The following is a 20,090-nucleotide window of genomic DNA, read 5'->3' as shown; positions in this document are numbered from 1 at the left end:
ACTGTGCTCCTCCGATCTCAACTTTATTTCTGTACTGGTAAATTCAGAGGATGGAAGGCTATTGATGAAGGTCTCTGCTGACAGCAGATGAGTGAGCTGAAGTAGAAAGTCTATTGAAACAAGGCTACAGGAGTGTAGAGGCATGCAGATTGCAAGTTCAGGAGAGCAGTTAGAATGAAAATATCAATAAAAGATAAAAAGGGAAGCAACATCGCAGTGGAATTTCAGAGGATGGGTCTGCTCTAATTTTCACTATGGAGCACCATCCCTCCTCCTCTATACCTCCTCTTCTCTTCCCAACCAAGGCACAGGTTTCCGAGGCTACTGACAGTAATCCCTATCATCCTGTTCCCTCCTACTTTTTCAATCCTAAATTTCAGTCTGAAGCTGGATGCTGCATCTTTGTACACAATGATATCATATGCTGAAATGTGCATGATCTTTATTCTTCACAGAACTTTTCACCATCTGGCTAAGAATTTGCTGTACCATCGCTAACCTAGCGTACAATGGCTAACCGGATCGTTGGCAACACTGCTCACTTCCCAATATGGACGCCATCAAAACACATCGCGCGTATGTATAATATGCTTTTTCACTACTTTTACCACTTTTTGTCTACTTTTAGTTTTTCCGCCTTCATATTATGGTTAAGGGACATGTATTTCGTCCCTTAAGTACAATATGGAGGCGTAATATCGTATTTTGGAGGCGGGGGAACAAAGTATCCCAGTCCCCCCCCCCCACCCCCCACCCCGTGACGCCCCGAGGCGCCCGCAAAAAACTCACTAACTTTTCAAAAATCGCTAGCAGCGATTCTATCAATTTGCGAGGCATAAATATGGGGTTCAAAATGCATAGAATTATGAGATCTAACCCATGGTTAGAGTGAGAAGTACCGCGGTGAGATGGGCAACTCTCTGGACATTTACCCATATCGATGGGAGGACCTGGGGATGTTCATATTTGATTTCCCATGAAGTGATTACCGCATCCAGGTGTCCCTAACACATTACGGAGGTGCTTGTCTCCAATCTAGACAATTCATAGAATATTCCTTCTACTCATCTCCCCTCTGACTTTCCCATGCCTCGTGTTAAAATTCTTAATGATGATCTCTATGCCCTCTCTCTGACCTGATGTATAACCTACCAACCATCTGCCGGCACCTTCACTTGTTTACAAGCAGTTGTTGAAACATACCAGTCATCCAGAGTGGTGTAGACAATGTAGTTGTGTGTATGCGGTCGAGTGTTGTCGGCCAGCCTCAGAGGCTATTCTCTCCTTCACGAGTGGTCACTGGTCACTCCATTGACTGATCGCTGACGTGAGCACTGCCCGCACGTGGACCCTCCACGGCGCGACACCCGCCCGCTCGGCCAACGCAAACTGTTCTGCGCACCAGTCGGTGCCTCGGTGGGCGGCTTCCTCCCTGGGAATCGCTTCACTTCGAAGATTCGAACGTCTCGAAATGTTTCAACCGTTTAACAACTGTCCATATTTGCCTCCTTATATACATGATTTTCCAGTTTGAAAGGATCTGTGTATTGCCTCTTCCAAGTGAAGGATGGTAAGGTGATTTTACAGTAGCTTATTACAGAATCCTTCACTTATTTATTGAAATGTTACTAATAACTTGGACGTGGAGGGAAGAGGATGACCTGGTAAGACGTGACATTTCCCTCTCCCGCTGGTAACCAACCACCTAAGCATTTATGAAGCCTTAAAACGAAGCGAAGAGGACATAGGGCCGTATTAAAGGGTGAAGGGGGTTATGGACATGAAACCATGAAATATCACTTGGTCTGAGTTGGATTTGGGCACAGTTCGTAGCATCCAATATGATGGCTGGACAGTCATTGACCCCCGCCCCCCTTCGCACGAGTCAAATGCGGCCCTGCAAGAGGATTTAACTTGAAACAAACATGGAAATAAATCATCATATCCATTATTTATTTGCACGATACAGTAAGCTCTTCACACCCGTAACCCTCGACATTTCACTCTCCCTGACCACCATCATCGTTACTTCTCTCGTACATGCTGGGTCGGGCCGTGGACGAGTCTCACCTGGCCGGCGGACGACACAGGTGCACGCGTAAGCTCATTCAACACCTGTACAGTTGCAGAGAGAATAGTGATCCACCTTGCTCTTAAGTTTGTGAGTGACTGAGTTGATTTCCGTGTGGCAAGTCGTCTTCGTTAATTCCTTGTTCTCCCTCCCACATCCCCTTTTTTTTTCCTTTTTTCTCTCCACTGCCCTCCTCCTCAACCCCTCCTCCCTTTCCTCATTTTCTACTCTTACCCCCCCTCCCCCAACACTAGTTCATCCATCCTCCTTAACCCCTCCTCCCCCGCTAGTTAAGATCTCAACCCCTCTTTTCCTTCCCTATTCTTCAATCTCACCCCCTTCCTGCTAGTTCATCCCCGACTCCCTTCTCCTCCTGCCTCTCTTTCCACTCTCATCCCCCGTCAATTCTTCTCCTCACTCCATCTCTCCTTTCTTCATTATCTACCCTTAACCCCTCCCTTCCCCATCACCACACACTAGTTCATCCCCCACCCCATCTTTCCCTTCCTAATCCTCCATTCTGAACCCCCCATCATATAGTCCATCTTCTATCCACTCCCCTCCCTTCCTTTCTTGTCCTTCCTCTCCCTCCACTCTTATGACTTGCCACACGGAAAGGTTATAACAGAGTAAGGTGCAGACATCTTTCTCAACACATGTGCTTCACGCCTCCATGATACTTCCCGTCTAGGACACAGTATTATCCTCAACACACACACACACTGATTCCAACGTTAGCACCCACCGATACGTTCAGTTTTAACCAATGTTCCGACACTTGAATCGGGTCGTATTATGAGACAATTCGCCGCCCAAGAACACATATTTGACAAGGCTTTCGTATGAGTTGTGGGCATTTCCAGGGGTAGTTTTAAGACCCTGGTGGTAGTCTGACCCTTCTTCTGTACCATGAACCTAAAGAAACACTCATTAGAACCCGATTGATCCCCCTCTTTGACCTTTAGAAATAGCTGATGTGATATGGCAAGGTCTTGTAATACCAGCCATGTGTCCCCCGCATAAACAATCGTCTCCTAAACCACCATTTCTACACTAGTTTTGCAATTCCCCGCCTTTTCCAGATTCACCATATCATTTTCTAGCTACATAACGAGTACCTTTAACGTTATAAAGGGACAGGACGAGTATTTCAGTTCATGACACGAAGCTAAGACTCGACAAACATCTCACAACCTGCACGTGGGAAACACAAACTATACATACACGCTAGGTAGTAGTTATTATCATTCCTGGATGGCCGTTTAGGTTCACCTCGAGCTCTTTATCGGCTGAGGCAAAGGTGTGAACTGTCAATCATCTCAGCATCATATTAATTCCTTTTAGTTATCATGTGCTTCCCTTAGGAGTTTGTACCCATGAGAAGCAATAAGCCAATAACCACTTTCTTCTTTCATTGGTGCTTCCTCACTCTTCTTTCATTGATGCTTCCTCACTTTTCTTTCATTGATGCTTCCTCACTTTTCTTTCATTGATGCTTCCTCACTCTTCTTTCATTGATGCTTCCTCACTCTTCTTTCATTGATGGTTCCTCACTCTTCTTTCATTGATGCTTCCTCACTTTTCTTTCATTGATGCTTCCTCACTTTTCTTTCATTGATGGTTCCTCACTCTTCTTTCATTGATGCTTCCTCACTCTTCTTTCATTAATGCTTCCTCACTCTCAATCACCCGAAATTGACCTCTCTTCTGGCTACTCTTTACTTTTTACTTTTGTGGGAATGGCGAGTAGCGGGCCTTTTTTTTGTGTGTGTGTATCCTTTTTCGTTGCCCTTGAGCCGTATCCTTTGCTATATATAAAAAAAAAATAATAATAATAATAAATAAATAAAACATTACCAACCAGCTTTCCACGTCACATTTCGCATTTCTATTATAATTTCCTTTGTGTGTTACCGTCTCTTCTTCCTCAATGACAATCATACACCATTTTTGAAGAGCTGTTTTGCCTTTTAAACTCCTACACACACCTTGCTGGTTTTTACTTTTTTCCACTCTTCTCTCACACGCCTTTACAACATTATAACCATTTCAGTGAAGCATTATAATATTCCAGACTCAATCAATGAGAGGTTATGGACGCACTTATGCTATAAAAAAAAAAAAAATCATAATCCACCCACTTGTTTCCTCTTCTCAAAATGTTATGGACACACTTCTGCTAAAATATGATTATCCATCCACTCTTTTCATCTCTTCTCCCACACCTTAAGGCATTGCAACTTCCCAGTCCTTTTCCTTCCTTTATATTTCTTCGTTCTAATTTTTCTTTTCCTTCTTGACAATCAACATTTTTTTCCTTCCTTTATATTTTTTCCTTGTTCAAATTTTTCCTTTCCTTCTTCACAATCATTTTTCCTTTTTCCTTTTTTCTATCTTCCTTCATCAGCATCACCTTTCTTTTCCTTCCTTTTATCTGTCTTCGTCTTTCCTCACACATAGCTACGTACGCTGGGGTTCACGAGGCATGTTATATATATGTACACTACATGTTCACGATATACAAAATAGACACTGACCCTGCTCGTGATACTGTTGTTGTTGTTGTGTTATTGTTGCTGTGGCTACGGAAATGCTGGGACGGTGAACAACAGACACTTAGTGGAATCTGGGACGTGACAAACATACACAGGACAAACACACTCTTTCTCTCTTACACACGTTTGATTTAAGACGCTGGCCCTAATTTTTCTCTTTCCATATATACAATACAATTACCTTCACCAACACCTATGACTAGCTGCTCTCTCTCACACACACACACACACACACACACGGACACCCAATCAAATATACAGTATGATAAAACACAATATATACACACTACTGGGTAACATAAGTATTGAATAAGATCCATCAATATGTGTATAAATAAATAATGTAACTTAGATACAAAACCACAGAACATTGCTGAAAGACGAACACAACCGTACCGATCGTGAGGGATGAGTGGGATGAAGGCAAGGAGGAGCTCAGAGGGATGGAATGGCACAGGTTTCCACATTTTAAAAAGTAAATCACATGGAGTAGTTTGTTGGGAATAATTTTGATAAGTAGGAAATAACTCTCTCAAACACACACACACACACACACACACATGGGGAGGGGGGACAGGATGGCACATTACTAAACACAATAGCTGCGTGTATCCCGGAGGAGAAAGGACAGCAGGCAGTGAGCTGGAAGGGCAGAGCTGGGCCAGAGGAGCACAATTGATGGCTGGTAGCTAGTGTGACACAGGGCAAGGAAGGGAGGTGTGTGAAGGCTATATAGTGTGAGAGGGAAGGGCAACAATAGGCAGTGTGAATGAGGGAGAGAGGCAAAGGGTTAGACTATAGGGTGTTAGCACAGGTTGAAGGGTGTCTGTACAGATCCTTTCCCATACTCATTAATACCTGGTTACACTCCCTCCTCGGTGGGACAAGTGGGAACATTGACGAGAGAAGGAAGAAGAGCTGAGTGGATGAGGGGATGAGCGGCAGAAGGCTTGCTTGGCGTGAACACTGCAGCGTGGGGGCCAGCCTGGGGCGTGGCCCCCTTGTGCTTTAATACTAGACACTTATGGCATGTGTGTGTGTGTGTGTACGTGCACCTGGCAGTTAGTCAATAAGCAGCGCCTGGCCTGCCTCGCCCCCCTCATGGTTGCCGGCGTCAGCGGGGGTGAACACGACACTGGCAGAGGGCGTCAACTCAAGGTTGTCCTCCTCGTGTTGGCTGGCCAGCTGGTAACCCACAGGTGCCATGTTGTCTGCATGGTGGCCAGCATGCACGGCACATACAGAGACCCCTAACAGGCAGGCCGAGGCTAGGGCCAGGCCCAGCACCAGGTAAGCGTAGGTGGAGGGGTGGGACGCTGCCTCCGCCAGCAGGGAGTGCGTGAGTGTGTTGCCGAAGGAGGCCACCACCACCATGAGGGCACACAGGCGGTGCGTCACTCGCATGTACTGGGCCATCCACAGCAGGCTGGTGGGCAGCACTGGGGCTACACCCACTGCCAGGAACACCACACCTGCCCATGCAAAGTCTGGCCGCCCCGGTGCACCCACCACCAGGAAGGCGCCGCCTGCCACTTCAAAGAACACGGCTGCCACCAGCAGCCTGCCCGGCCGTGGGCCAAGGCAGCTGGCAGCAGGCACACAGAGAAAGCGGACCAGGCAAACCAAACCCCAGAACACCACCTGCCCATCTGGCCCTTCGCCCTCCCCGCCCCAGGTCAGCGGTAGCCCTGAGGGCCCCCCTGTGCTGGCCAGCAGGTGGTGTAGCGCCCCTTGCAAGGCCTCCGCAACAAACATGAATGCAGAGAAAATTACTGTGAAGAGCAGGGCACGGGCAGGCCGTGCTGAGCCCATAGGCCCACCCTCCTGCCTGGAGCGTGCCTCGCGGGGGTGGTGGCACAGCACCACCACAGACACCAGGGCATCCACCACCACCAGGATGCCAATGCTGATGTAGGCCAGGTGCACACGCGTCACACCGTAGTCACCGAGGCTCTGTGCCATGTGTTCCAGGAAGCGTGGCTTGTCGTCACTGGCATTGCTGAACGTCCCAGGTTTCAGCGGCCCAGGCCCACTGCCACCGCTAGCAGGCCGCTCATAGTCCTCTCCCATATCAGAGGTGAGCAAGAGCATCTCCATGCCCCTGCCACCACCACCATCACCCTCCATGTCTGCAGCACCAACATTGCCCTCATCTTTCACCAGCACTGGCACGAGGCGGAAATGGCTGGCTGTGGTGGTGGTGGAGGTAGTGGTGATAGGTGTGGTGGTAGTAGTGGAAGTAGTGGTGGGTTGTGTGACTGGTAAGGGAGGTTTGGTGGTGGTGGTGGTTGTAGTGGTTGTGGTGGTAGTAGTAGTAGTGGTGGTCGGGGGTGTAGTAGTAGTAGTAGGAGCGATGGTGGTTGTGGTTGTAGGGGGTGGAGTAGTAGTAGTAGTAGTAGTGGTGGTGGTGGTGGTACTAGGAGTCACAGTTGTAGTGGAAGGTGGAGTAGTGGCAGCAGTGGATGGGTTAGGAGAGGCAGTGGAGGAGGCAGCAGCAGCAATGACAGAGGTGGGGACATCTGACTGACTGGCAAGGGGCTGGATGTCTGCAGTGGCATTAGTGGCAACAATGGCGGAGTTGGTGTTATTAGTGGTGGAGGCAGATGCAGTGGAAGCGACTGACCCATTCCCACTAGTATCCTGCAAGTCCTTTAATATTGTTGTTGGTGCTGGAGTTGTAGTGAGGGTAGTAGTAGTGGTAGTGGGGAGGGTGGTGTCAGGAGTAGTCGCTGGTGGTGGTGGAGGTGGTAAAGGTGTCGGCTGACCAGCTGATGGTTTGACCCATGGGGTACCATTCACGTCTGGGGCAAGATGTGAAGAATCCGTGTACTGTGGCTTCTTCTTTCGTGGCTTGGCGGTAGTAGTAGTGGTAGTGGATGAAGCGGTGGATGATAGAGAAGCTAATAGACTCTCAAATGGAGTGGAGGTGGCATTTAAGATGAGGGAAGTGGATGAAGATGTCAAAGAGGCTGATGCTGCACTCTCCTTTGCTGGCATTGTGAGGCGCAGCAACTCCTTATCCGACATTATCTTCCTCGAGGATAAATCCCTTGGTGCCTCACTCCTTTCTGGCTCTAGTGCTCGACCTACTCTCTGGGCGATGACGGGCTCTGTTGTGGTTGGGGGAAAGGTGGCGGTGGTGAGGTTTGTGGCGAGGGTGGCGTTCAGAGGTTGGAGGTTGGTGAGGAACGGCTGCACAACAAGAGGCACAACCAAGGCACCCAAGGAGAAGCTGAAGTGGAGTGCCTGAAGTGCTGCTCCCCCTTGTTTCCTTCCCCACAGGTCCAGACACAGCACGTTGCCCCCTGTGTAGATGAATGGATGGGTGAATGGGGTTGTTTAGTGGGGGGTGGGGGTGATTGCTTGCTTCATTCACTCCTGCTCTACCTGCCACTATCTGTCAGTCTATATATATATCAGATTCATCTCTCTCTCTCTCTCTCTCTCTCTCTCTCTCTCTCTCTCTCTCTCTCTCTCTCTCTTGCTGACTCTGACTGACTAACCAAATGACCTACTAACTGATCCACCAACAAACTAACAAACCTACAACTTGCACACACAAACCATCTAAACTAATGATTTCACAGCCCAATCAACTGACTAAGTAACCTACAGCCTAACTAACTATAGTCCGTCCACCAAACTTTGAAGTGAGCAGTATCGTGCGCTGGCAGCCTGCTGCAGCCACACGGCGTGTCCGATTTCGTGGATACTGTACGCTAGCCTACGCAAAGTAAACAGTCATCAGTGTCAATAATATGCAGATACCAAGAACAAATACTGTCATTATAGTCGAGTATGAGTTAAAAAATATTAGTAATGTCACAAACAGCTGTTTAGTTAATTTACAAGATTGCTGATTATAATATCTAACATCCTTGAGGCTGTCCACCACCGAGAAAATTAGCAGGCTTTATATTAATAAAACAGCTGTTTGCGACATTACTACACTGTCACCACCATACCCAACAGACACCACACTTGCACCACATCCACATACACAAGGAATAACACTTCACACATCTACAAGGAACACCACTTCACATACCCACAAGAAACACCACTTCACACATCATCATCATCATCTGTGTAACATCAGGTTTTCCCACTATCTCTTATGAGGTTAGACAGTCAGTGATACACTTCCAACTATTTCTATCCATTGCCTCATCCTCTTCAAATCCCAATGCTTTCAAATCCTCTTCCACACACTCCACACACCACTTCACACCCAGCACTCCTTACCAGTAAAGAGAAATGCCAGGCCAGTCCCTAATGCTGCCGTTGATGCCAGTGTCCACCAGAGGGCTGCGGGCACTGTGAAGGGGAGGACTGTCACACACGCTGCCACCCAGAGCAGGCTCACCGACAGGAGGAACTGGCGGTTGTACACTTCAAAGAGAACAGAGCCTGGAGAGGAAGAAGAAAGTTTTATCAGGTGTTTTTACTTCTTGATTTTTTGTTTGTTTGTGTGTTTGTTTGTTGTGTGTTTTACGACCTTCATTACCCTACCCCTCTGTCCCTCCATTTCTTTAATCTTCTACGTTCTCTCTCTCCTCTCTTGTCGCTTCCACTTTCATTTTCTTTTTCTTGGTATCTTAGGTGTTTGAAGGGTGATGAATGGGCAATTTATAGTGTCTGCATTCCTCACTCTCTACCTGCTTTGTCTCTTATAATGACAGTAATAATAATAATAATAATAATAATAATAATAATAATAATAATCATGAGAAGGATTGTTTCATTGCAGTAATAATCATAATCTCTGGAACTAAATTTGATGAGTCTCTTAGTTCTTTTATATCAGTGTTGTGGGTCTTTCTATAATCTGGTTCTGCCCTTCATCTGTCTCCTTTACTACAGAGAATAGGGGATGTCATAAAAGAGGGTCAAATTCAGATGGATTCCCCTCTAGAAAGACTTCAAGTCATAGGAAGAAGAAAATACAAAGTTAAGCTGTTCCAGAGTTTATGAAGAAGAGGAGAAAGAGTGTGTAGGGACAGAGACAATGAGAGAAAGAAGGAGAGGAGAGAAGGAAGAGGGATAAAAAAAAGAAGCGAGGGGGAGGCCAGGAGAAGGGAGGAGGAGGAGGAGGGAGGAGCGGTGAGAAGGGGGTAAAAAAGAGAGGAAAACTTAGCTACCAATGAATAGGATGAAAGAATGAAGACACTGGTTAACTCTTGCATCAGTAACAGCAAACAGGTGGTTAAGTGGACCATATACTAAGAAAAATGGTTTGTGTAACTTGCAAATACAGATGGATGGAAGAAATGGATATAATTGATGAAGGCGTAGATAGGACTGAAACACATTCTAAGTAAATAAAACAAAAATAGTTTCTGTAACTTGTGAAACTAAATGGAGGGAAGAAGTGGATATATAGCTGATGAAGGTGGAGTAGACAAGTTGAATGGACTCAGTAAAAAGTGGAAGATGAACCAGCTAAGAGATAAAAAAAAAGGTGATAGCCATTTAGGTTAAGAGGGCCATTTTTAGAGTAAACAAACACAAGTGGTAAGTGGACAGATGAATCAATAAATATACAAATGGACTCCTTCAAAACTGACAGGTGCCTTCAAGGTCATTAGGCAAAGTAGAAAGACAGCTTGAGCAGTCATTTAGGAGATTGCAATTTAAGGTCATTCATCAAAAAAAGAAAAAAAGTACCTCTGACATTTTATAAAGAGAAATGGTAATTGCTGAGATGAAGTCTATTACATCATTATTACTGTTATTATTATTATTATTATTTTTATTATTATTATTATTATTATTATTATTATTATTAGTAGTAGTAGTAGTAGTAGTAGTACTATTTAAGGTTAGTTTGGAGAGGGGATGGGCAAGAGAAAGGAGTCAAGCATGGGTGAGTAGGGGGGAGAGATGGAGAGAGGTGGAGGTGCGTTAGTGCTATCAGTAGGCAAAACAGACTGGCTTTTCTTTATGATAGGTAGTCACTGATAAGCCAAGTCTCTCTCTCTCTCTCTCTCTCTCTCTCTCTCTCTCTCTCTCTCTCTCTCTCTCTCTCTCTCTCTCTCTCTCTCTCTCTCTCTCTCTCTGCTCAAGTTCTCATAATTTCTTCTTTAGCATTCCTCATCCACCCCATTCATGAGGAAGATAGGAATGAGAGGAGATTTCTTTCCTTAACAAATGAAGAATGAATGATGGGCTGGGGCAAGTGGGTGTCTGAAAGGTGGATAGATGGGGTGGATGAGTGGCTAAAGTGAGGTGGATAGGAGGAAAGAGAAGGGTCGTTTATGCAGTGGAAGAGGTGGAGGAATGAGTGGTTATAAACTTGAATAAATAAAAGCATAATGAAAGGTAGATTGATGGCATGAATGAGTGGCAAATGGGAGGCGGATTGGAAGAAGGCTGTGGAGGTGGAATCACTGGATAGGTGGACTGAAAGAGGTGACTGACAGGTGAAGGAATGAGATAACTGCTGCTGTGTTAGTGAAGGCATTGGCAGTGTTCCTTACCAAGAGCACCACCAAGCAGCATGCCAACTGAGCGGGCTGTGAAGACGTGGAATGCAGTGCTCTCGGGAATGCCAGCGTTCACTTCCAACTTGATGAGAGGACCGCCACTCACCGACACACACAGACCCTGCGATACAGAGAAATTCATGTTAGTCTACCTGCAACACACAGGCAGAAAAGCTGTCTTAATCTCCCTGCAATATAAGTATGCATGCAAGTGTGTTACTCTCTGCAGTACTTTAGTTGATACTCTCACACTTGACACATACCTCCTTTGGTTCCTTTTTTTTCTTTCCAATCATGTCAACCGCTCACCAATATACATAATCACATTTTACTTATACACTTATTATAAAGATTCATTCATCCATTACACACATCCTTCTTCTTTTGACCTGTAACGCTTTGTATCGCTTCTTAGGTCCTCCTCCTCTCGGTCCTCTTTTCTGTTTATTCACACACTTTGCTTTTCAATGGCACTGCATAACTTAACTTTCCTCACTGCAATACACTATCGCACTATACTTTATGGTTTGTTGCTTGAATCATTTACTGTCTCCATGCACAGGTAGAGTGTATACCAAAACTTTACCTTTTATTCAAGCATTCATCAACAAACACACACAGACTTACCAGGCCCAGGAAGGCGACACACAGGAACACGGTCCGTATGAAGAGCATGAAGGTCGGAAGGAAACCCGCGGTGGCCTGGCGGCGGGCGCGGGGCATCTTCCCCCCAAGGAGTCCGGCCTCATCAAACACTATGTCCTCCTCAAAGGGGTCGTTGTCCTCCTGGTGGTCGGCCATGGCTACCCACCGCCTGAACTGACGGTAAATGGTGGTGTGTGTGCGTGTGTGTTTCTTTGTGTTTAAGGATGGCTGTGTGAGTTAGTGTTTGTGGATCTGTGTGTTTGTAAGCGTGTGTTTAAGGATGGGTGTGTGAGTTGGTGTTTGTGGGTCTGTGTGTTTGTAAGTGCGTGTGTTTATGGATGGGTTAGTTTGTGTGGCTGTGTTTTTTTTTCTTTATTCAATATTGTTTGGTCCCTTGTTTTCCTTAGGGTCACAATGATTCTTGGTGTGTGTGTGGAGCACCAGTTTTTCTATCCTCTTCTTTTCCTCCTTGCCAGCCTTGTGTCTGCGTGTGCGTTTAATGTTCTGAGACACACGCACCAATGGCAAACTCCTCCATAATCATGAGGCCAGTTGCACAAACATAGAGTGAAAAAATGCAGACAAACGCACACACAGTGACTTCCTGCAAAATTTTCCTCCTGTCGACCAATCACTCTTAATAACTGATTATATTCAGTCAACTAATAATATGTCTTCCTTGGCTAAACATGATGGAGTTTTTTCTTCTATTGATTATTCACAGAAGGTTTTGGATATCTAAGCACTGATGTAGACCAATCAGAATTAAGGTCTTATTCTACTGGCCAATCACAGTGTTGGGTTGTGTTTGTGCATATTCTTATCCAATTATTTTTCTCATTATAATTATTTTCTTGGCTTGGATACACTCCTCATGGCACTGCTGTTAGGGAAGAAATAAAAAAGATGTATCACTATCACAGGCATGAAAAAAACTAACAAAAAGAGGTCCATTACGTCGGAGAATGTAACACAAGGAAAAAAGTAACATGCACACACACACACACCAAAAAAAAACAAAAACAAAAAAAAAAAAAAAAAAAAAAAGGGCAGATTGTAGCTAGCACGCACACACACACACAAAGGAAAAAAACGAAAAGAAAAGATGTTACTGATTATACCTGGAGCACACACACACACACACACACACACACACACTTTATTAAGAGGATAGAGATATGACAAAATAATAACTACAATCAACATCATGAAATATGTGTGGAAAAGATGAAAAGAAATGCAAATGACAAAACTCGCAGAAAGACCTAATCAAAATATATAAACTGATGAACGGGTCGAAGGAAATACAATATAAAAAAGGTCTGTATATAGTAATCGTAGAGGGAAGCTGTGGGTAGGTATTTGAGGCGAAACAGAAAATAAAATGTAAAAAAAGGAAGAAGTCTGATCAGTAAAAATAAGTATTCTCAGGGAAGTCTGGATGGTAGGGACAAACAGGAAGGGGAAGTGACTAGAGATATTGATAAGGAGACAAAACTAACACACACACACACACAAATGACCACCCAAGGCACATAACGCACACACACACGCACACACCTTGACATAAACACACACACGTACATACCTTGACACACACACACACACAAACAGACGCACACACTTTGACACACACACACGCACACACCTTGACACACACACACACACACACACGCACACACCTTGACACACACACGCACACACCTTGACACACACACACACACACACACACACACACACGCACACTCCTTGACACACACACACACACACATACACGCACACTCCTTGACACACACACACACACACGCACACTCCTTGACACACACACACACACACACACACACACACACACACACACACACGATTGCCTCATCACGTAAAATCCAATACCAATACCATATTTCATGCCTCCCACGCACACCTGAGGACAATAAGCTCGTATTTAGCACGCCAGACAGGTAGATGATGTCCTTACCTTGCTTGTGGGTGAAGGTGAGCAGCGTGGACCGTCTAATTACAGGTTAAAAAAGGTAAAATGTCGCAACACAACCCAGCCCTGCTGCTCCTGCACGTCGTCTGCCTGGATATCCCGACTTGGCACCTCAAACTGACAAAATCTTTCCACTTTCTACCATACTTTATTTATCTCAGTTATTCTCTAAAGTATTCATATATGATTATTGTGTACTGTTTTGGGTTGGAATTTAGCGAGTTTTGTCATTTTTAATTGGTTTTGGTGGCTGTTTTTCATCTGGAGGTATCTGGCAACTCCCCTCCTCTATCCCCATGCATTCAGAATGTCAATACTTCACTTCTCTTTCCCACTACCGTCTTCCTTGTGTTCTGAGTGGCCACTTATGCGTCTTAGGTCCTCCTTTGTTGCCACTTCTTTTTCCCTACAACTATATGACTGCGTTTTATAATTAATCATTGGGGTAACATATAGTACTTGGCAACTCCTTCATTACCCTGTTTTCTTTTTCTTTTTTCTCTTTCTCTAATCACTTAGTTTTCATCTCGTGTCCAGATTTGACCAAATTGGTATCCCGTATTCGTGTTGGGTTGTGTCCTTGAGATTAGTATACATTGGTTTCTGTCTGTCTGTCCGTCTGTGTTGGTCCGCCTCCGGTTTCTCTCTCTCTCTCTCTCTCTCTCTCTCTCTCTCTCTCTCTCTCTCTCTCTCTCTCTCTCTCTCTCTCTCTCTCTCTCTCTCTCTCCAATATAGCAAACAGGTGATTAACATGTATATTACTAGTTTTTTTTATTAGGATTCGTATAACTAACCATCTATCTTTCAATCTATCTATCTATATTTTAATCTGCCGATCCGTCTCTCTCTCTCTCTCTCTCTCTCTCTCTCTCTCTCTCTCTCTCTCTCTCTCTCTCTCTCTCTCTCTCTCTCTCTCTCTCTCTATCTATCTATTTATATCGATCCATGTATGTCTATCTGTTTATCTGTTTATCTATATCTATTTATCTATCTGTATCTATCTATCTATCTATCTACCATGCAGGGATGTATTGGAAAGACAAATGAAACACCGTCCGTATTGCTTATCTTCTATATTCACTTCGTAACTTGTAAGCTTAGAATGTACACGGCAAAGAGTTGAATCGCAAAGAAGATCGATAGAACACACTCCTTGATCCATACTAGTGCTGGGGGTGAGGGGGATGGGGGTGAGGGGGAAGGGGAAGGGGGGTGAGGGGTGTGTGAAGAATAGATAGATAGAAAGAGATAGATGGATAGTGTTATGTTATTATGTCAAGGTTTGTTCGTTTCAATCCAAGTGAAAGAATGTAAAAGAAAACGAAAGAAAATTGGGTACTCCTGATAAGATTGCTAATAAACAGGAGAAAGAGGAGGAGGAGAAGGAGGAGGAGGAGGAGGAGGAATGAAGGGGTAAAGGAGGGTAAAGGTGTGACCAGACTAAAAAGTGATTAAAAAGGGGTCGTGAGTTTATATAAAAAATGTGCTTTCTTTTATCATTTTTTAAAGTTTTCGTTAGTATGCTCGACAAGAAAACATCCTCGCGTTTGTACACTTCACGTACATACGATATACTCCGCTACTAAAAAAAGGCTCTTGAGTCACTAGTTATTTATATATATATTTATGTATTTATATATATTTATAGATAAGACAGCTCGGGTCAGTCATGATAGTGCGGGTCTTGGCTACAGACGCAGAGGGAAGGAGGAGGAAGGAGGGAACGAGGGAAAAGAGAGACGGAAGAGGAGGAGAAAAATTTAAGATGGAGGAGGAGGAGGGAGAAGATGAGGAGGCGCAGAAACTCGAAAGATTTTATAATATCTTCATCTGAGAGAGAGAGAGAGAGAGAGAGAGAGAGAGAGAGAGAGAGAGAGAGAGAGAGAGAGAGAGAGAGAGAGAGAGAGAGAGAGAGAGAGAGAGAGAGAGAGAGAGAGAGAGAGAGAGAGAGAAAAGGCTGCTAGAAATTTCAGCTCACGCGGCCTTTGGACCATCCCCGCCTAGGGACTTTCATTTTTTTGTCTCACAGTCGCTGACGACAATAACAACAACAACAAGAGATACACAACCTCCCACACCAACAGGGGGGCGGGGCGGGGTAGGGGCGGGGCGAGGGAGAAGGGGTGAAGGGTGAAGGAAATGGACCCCGAGCAGTGGTTTGGAACGGGCTGGTAAAACTGGGAGTGACGGACACGCATACGCACACGCACACACACACGTACATTAGCAGATGACAACGGGAATGAAGGATAGCAAGAGAGATAGAGAGATAGATAGAGACAGACAGATAGGTATAAATGTGAAAAGAATTGTAGCTATATCACTAAAACTATGGAGAAAAGAATGGAAGAGGAGGAGGAGGAGGATTCATAGGCTAAATAGGAGGGGAGAGGATCGTGGTAGGTAACGTGGGTAAGGGTAAGATAGATCATACACCCCATATCATATTTTTTGTAACTTTCACCCTCTGAGAAGCGTGAGCCAGGAGCCACGCCACTGTCACCACTACACGCAACATACGAACGCACTACTAATTGTATAACTGCAGTAACAATACGGATAAACAGAGCTACGGCTACAAATATATTGACTCCACCTCTTGCAACCCTTTTCTCACCGATGGGGTTGTTTGGGGGGGGTTAGGTTATTTTGGTGATGGAGGGGAAAGGGTGATGGATGGGGTGAGGGAAGGGTATGTGGGTAATCCCTTGCTATCCCTCATTTAATATTTGACTTTTCTTCAGATAATGACAAGAGATCATTCAACAACAAGGGTTAAATCGTACTTCTGATAAATGTTTAGTGATTATTAAAAAAAATGTCCATACTTCTGTTGTTATTATATATATAATATATGTATGTGGCTAAAACCTCGACTACTGACCTAACTCAAGGTACAAACACACTACTACCTGGATATCAAAATGTGCCCACAGGAAAGGATTAAAAAAAGAATATTCTAGCTTCTCTCAGCAGTCGCAGCCCATTCCTAGGACGGTACCTCTGGGGCGGGCGCCTCCTGCTCCCCCAAGGCAACTCCGCGCGCCCTCGACACGAGACAGATCCAGGCGCCTCACACACCAAGACTTCGTTCAGCCCCGCGGCAGTCAGCTCCTCCACGCGTGTTCTCCCGGCGATGGCTGCTCCTCCAGGCTCCTCCACGCCTCCTCGTTTCTCAGCCTGGACTAAAGTACCTTCGCCGGTGTCAGTACGTCCGTCCGTCCGTCCGTCCTCTCAGTTCCCGCCACACAGTACAATCTCCATCCTCTGGCTTCTTCCACCCGTTTGATTTTTTTACATCTTGGACGAGACGAGCTGGGAGCAGCGTGCCCGCCCAGGAGCACCGCCGCCAGGCTGCTCTGTCACCCTACCACTACGCTACAAAACTGTGGAACCGACACGAGGGAGCTTAACACTGGATAAACACAATAAATGCATAGTCTGATCGGTAACGACCTCGAGGCCTCTGCACTAACAGCTCAAGACACGGTATCAATGCATAAAAACGTTGTATTAATTCTTCACCGCCTCATGCCCGCGAGTGAGGCTCCCGCGCGGTAGTACTTGGTGACTCAGTACAACTGGTGGTGGTGGAGTGTGTGCGAGAGTGAGGGTGAGGGAGAGGGAGGGAGTGTGGCCGTCGCTCCCTCTCCTCGCGTTGGCAGTGTGCGGGCGCCGCCGCCTGGCCGCCCACAGAGAGGGTTGCCCACTGGCTGGGGCGATGTAATGGCCAGAGAAATTCTGGTGAAGAATATACAAGACGTCGCTACGCTGTCATCGAACCTCCTCTGACCCACTAAAAAGATGCTAAGAGTTGAATATAATATCAAATGTAAAGTATTTCGGTGGACATTACATCAGTTCACAAGTTAGGCTAGGATATGCATTGATTGATGAATGTTAAAGTATTATTGCTCTAACTAATTAGATCATGCTACCATGGAGAAAACTTTTTGCATCTTTAAGACATTGTAACAACTATGTAAAGACTGTGACACAGACTCACAACCAGACTGAGTAGCGGCCGCCGCCGCGCCGCGCCGCGCCGCGCACGGTCGCTGCTGCCGCCGCCCCCTGGGACGTCAGGCAGAGGCAGGAGCGGGCTGCCCCGCGGGGCCCCGTGGCGGGAGGCTGTCCGTGCCCAGGGCTGCTCTGCCACACCAGGAACCCCGGCTCGCGGCCCCGCCACGCGCCCCGCGGCACCCGCCACGCCCCCGCCGGCACGCCGCGGCCAGGCGCCACGCCCCGTCCCCTGCGGCGGCGGCAGCCACGGCCCCGCGTCGGCGGCGCGTTGTCCACTATGACCTTCACTACGGTCGTCCTAAATACTGATGAACATTTCATGCATGTACAATGCAAAACAAATTTCAGAACACGGATTTCAATAATTTCCAACAAGTGACAGTTGGGTAGGCGGCGGAGGCCTGGGCGAGCCGCCCCGTCCCCCGCCGCCCCCCGGCAACAAGGACACTCGCCCGCGGCAAACAATGGGAGGACAGCACTGTCTCGCACACACCCTAAGTACATTTTATACAATACAATCTACAATGTAAAAACAGGAGTAGAACTGGTGGTCTGTCAACATCTACTACAGAGTCTACGAATGTTTGGAGCCGGAGCCGGGCTGGCCGCCGCCCCGCCAGCCCCGCCCCGCCCCGCCAGCCCGCCCGGCGGCCCCGGAACCGTCTGCCGCCGGGGAATACTGAGGCGGCGCTGCTCGCTGCGGGGTCTGCTGGAACACTGCCCCACGCCGCGCCCCTCGCGCCGCGGCGGCGCAGGGGCGGGCGTGCCAGCGGCATGGAGTGTCGGGCTGGCGGTGGGGCGGGGCTGTGGGGGCTCAGCACTCAGCACCGGCCATCCGCCCTAGCCCAGCACGCCGCGCCCAGGGCCTCGCGACACACCGTCAACAATTTAGTCCTGGAGGGGCGCGGCGCCGCAACAACACGGCCGCCGCGCCGCCAGCCAGGGAGGAAATTCAACAATCAGATCAACGTTTTAAAGTGTGGCAGCCGTCCGGACACACTCCATCAAAAGACTTAAACATAACTTTTGCTCGAAACAGAAGTGTTACCTCATGGCGTCCAGGCTTCCCACTCACACGCGCGGCACAGCCCTTGGACCCCTTGGACCCCTGCAGGCCTCGGTGTGACGCGTCAAGGAACACACGGCCAAGAATTTCACGTTGTTGCTTCTCTCAGAAACACTACGGAACTGAACACGACGAAACGAGACACACTTGGACCGTTATCATGTACTTAAGGTGACTCTACGCATTCACACCACCTGGACGAACTAAAAAAACACCCCCACTACTTCTTTTACACTCATAACACCTGCGCGGAACACCATGATATGTACAACTCAAGTGCGACGAAAAATGCGAAACAATAGCTACGTGGACAGTCCTTGAACACAATCTCGAGATCATAAGTCGAAAATATCTTGAACATAATCATTGAGGAAGGAAAGATTGGTACATTATTATAAACAGTACTAGAACTGAAACACACACACACACACACACACACACACACACACACACACACAGAAAAACGCAAGTACTGTGAGAAAAACAACCCTTGTAAAGTAAAATAATGTCTATTAAAAAAAGTTTCCAATTACATCACAAAAGATTCCCAAAATAATAGAAAATTAACATTTTCCCCTCTAACAAACACACATACACACATACTTAAAATTCCTCGTATTCTAATTCTCATAATACATAACACCCCATTTTTGTTTTGAGTGGACTAAAAACAACATAGGACATCATTATTCTTAATTCCATTCTTTATTCCTTCCTTTCTGATCCATCTATATTGCTTTCACACGCAACCTACGTTTTCCTTTCCTTTTTCCTTTCACCTCATTTCCTCGGGCGGTGCTAAGCCTGAATCGGCAGGGCTATAACATTCAGGCTGCCGCAGCTATGCTCTATATACAAGGCCGGTACTTTGGGCTTTGCGGAGAAGGGAAGGGTGGGACAGGGAGGAAGAGACGAAGCTTTCTGAGCACTAGCATATACCTGGAAGACGGGAGTGTGTTAGTCCGGGTGTGAACGGTGATGAAGAGGAAATATAGAGGTAGGGAGAGGTAGAGGTAGAGATAGAGATATAGTAGCAGTAATAATAGTAGTAGTAGTAGTAGTAGTAGTAGTAGTAGTAGTATAGTAGTAGTAGTAGTAGTAGCAGCAGTAGTATGAGTATTAGTAGTAATAGTGCGTTACAGAAGGACACAGTACATATAGTACATAATTCACAGTACAAACTTATGCATCTCATGACTCAAGTATCACAATGTATATTCATGATTCATTAGTATTTCACAGCTGAGACATCAAC

General features: G+C 46.3%; 2 protein-coding genes across 4 annotated transcripts in view; both read right to left on the bottom strand.

Annotated features, from left to right (window-relative positions):
- Positions 1-1,932: 1,932 nt before the first annotated feature.
- LOC127005522 (uncharacterized) lies at positions 1,933-13,851 on the bottom strand. Its single transcript, XM_050874439.1, has 5 exons — positions 13,732-13,851; positions 11,739-12,639; positions 11,106-11,232; positions 8,872-9,036; positions 1,933-7,931 (listed from the first exon to the last, which is right to left on the bottom strand). Exons 2-5 carry the CDS (start codon positions 11,910-11,912, stop codon positions 5,689-5,691), a joined length of 2,709 nt encoding a protein of 902 aa, XP_050730396.1. The 5' UTR covers positions 11,913-12,639; positions 13,732-13,851; the 3' UTR covers positions 1,933-5,688.
- A 952-nt stretch (positions 13,852-14,803) lies between these two features.
- Positions 14,804-20,090, bottom strand: part of LOC127005523 (syntaxin-1A-like) — a 140,480-nt gene continuing 135,193 nt past the window's right edge. For all 3 annotated transcript variants that reach the window (XR_007758636.1, XM_050874443.1, XM_050874442.1), the window contains exon 10: positions 14,804-19,774. The gene's annotated coding sequence lies outside the window, so the exon portion shown is untranslated. The remainder of the gene's footprint in view (positions 19,775-20,090) is intronic.

This window comes from Eriocheir sinensis, chromosome 30 (assembly GCF_024679095.1).
Source record: "Eriocheir sinensis breed Jianghai 21 chromosome 30, ASM2467909v1, whole genome shotgun sequence".
NCBI lineage: Eukaryota > Metazoa > Arthropoda > Malacostraca > Decapoda > Varunidae > Eriocheir > Eriocheir sinensis.
This window is presented reverse-complemented; position numbering and strand designations above follow the sequence as displayed.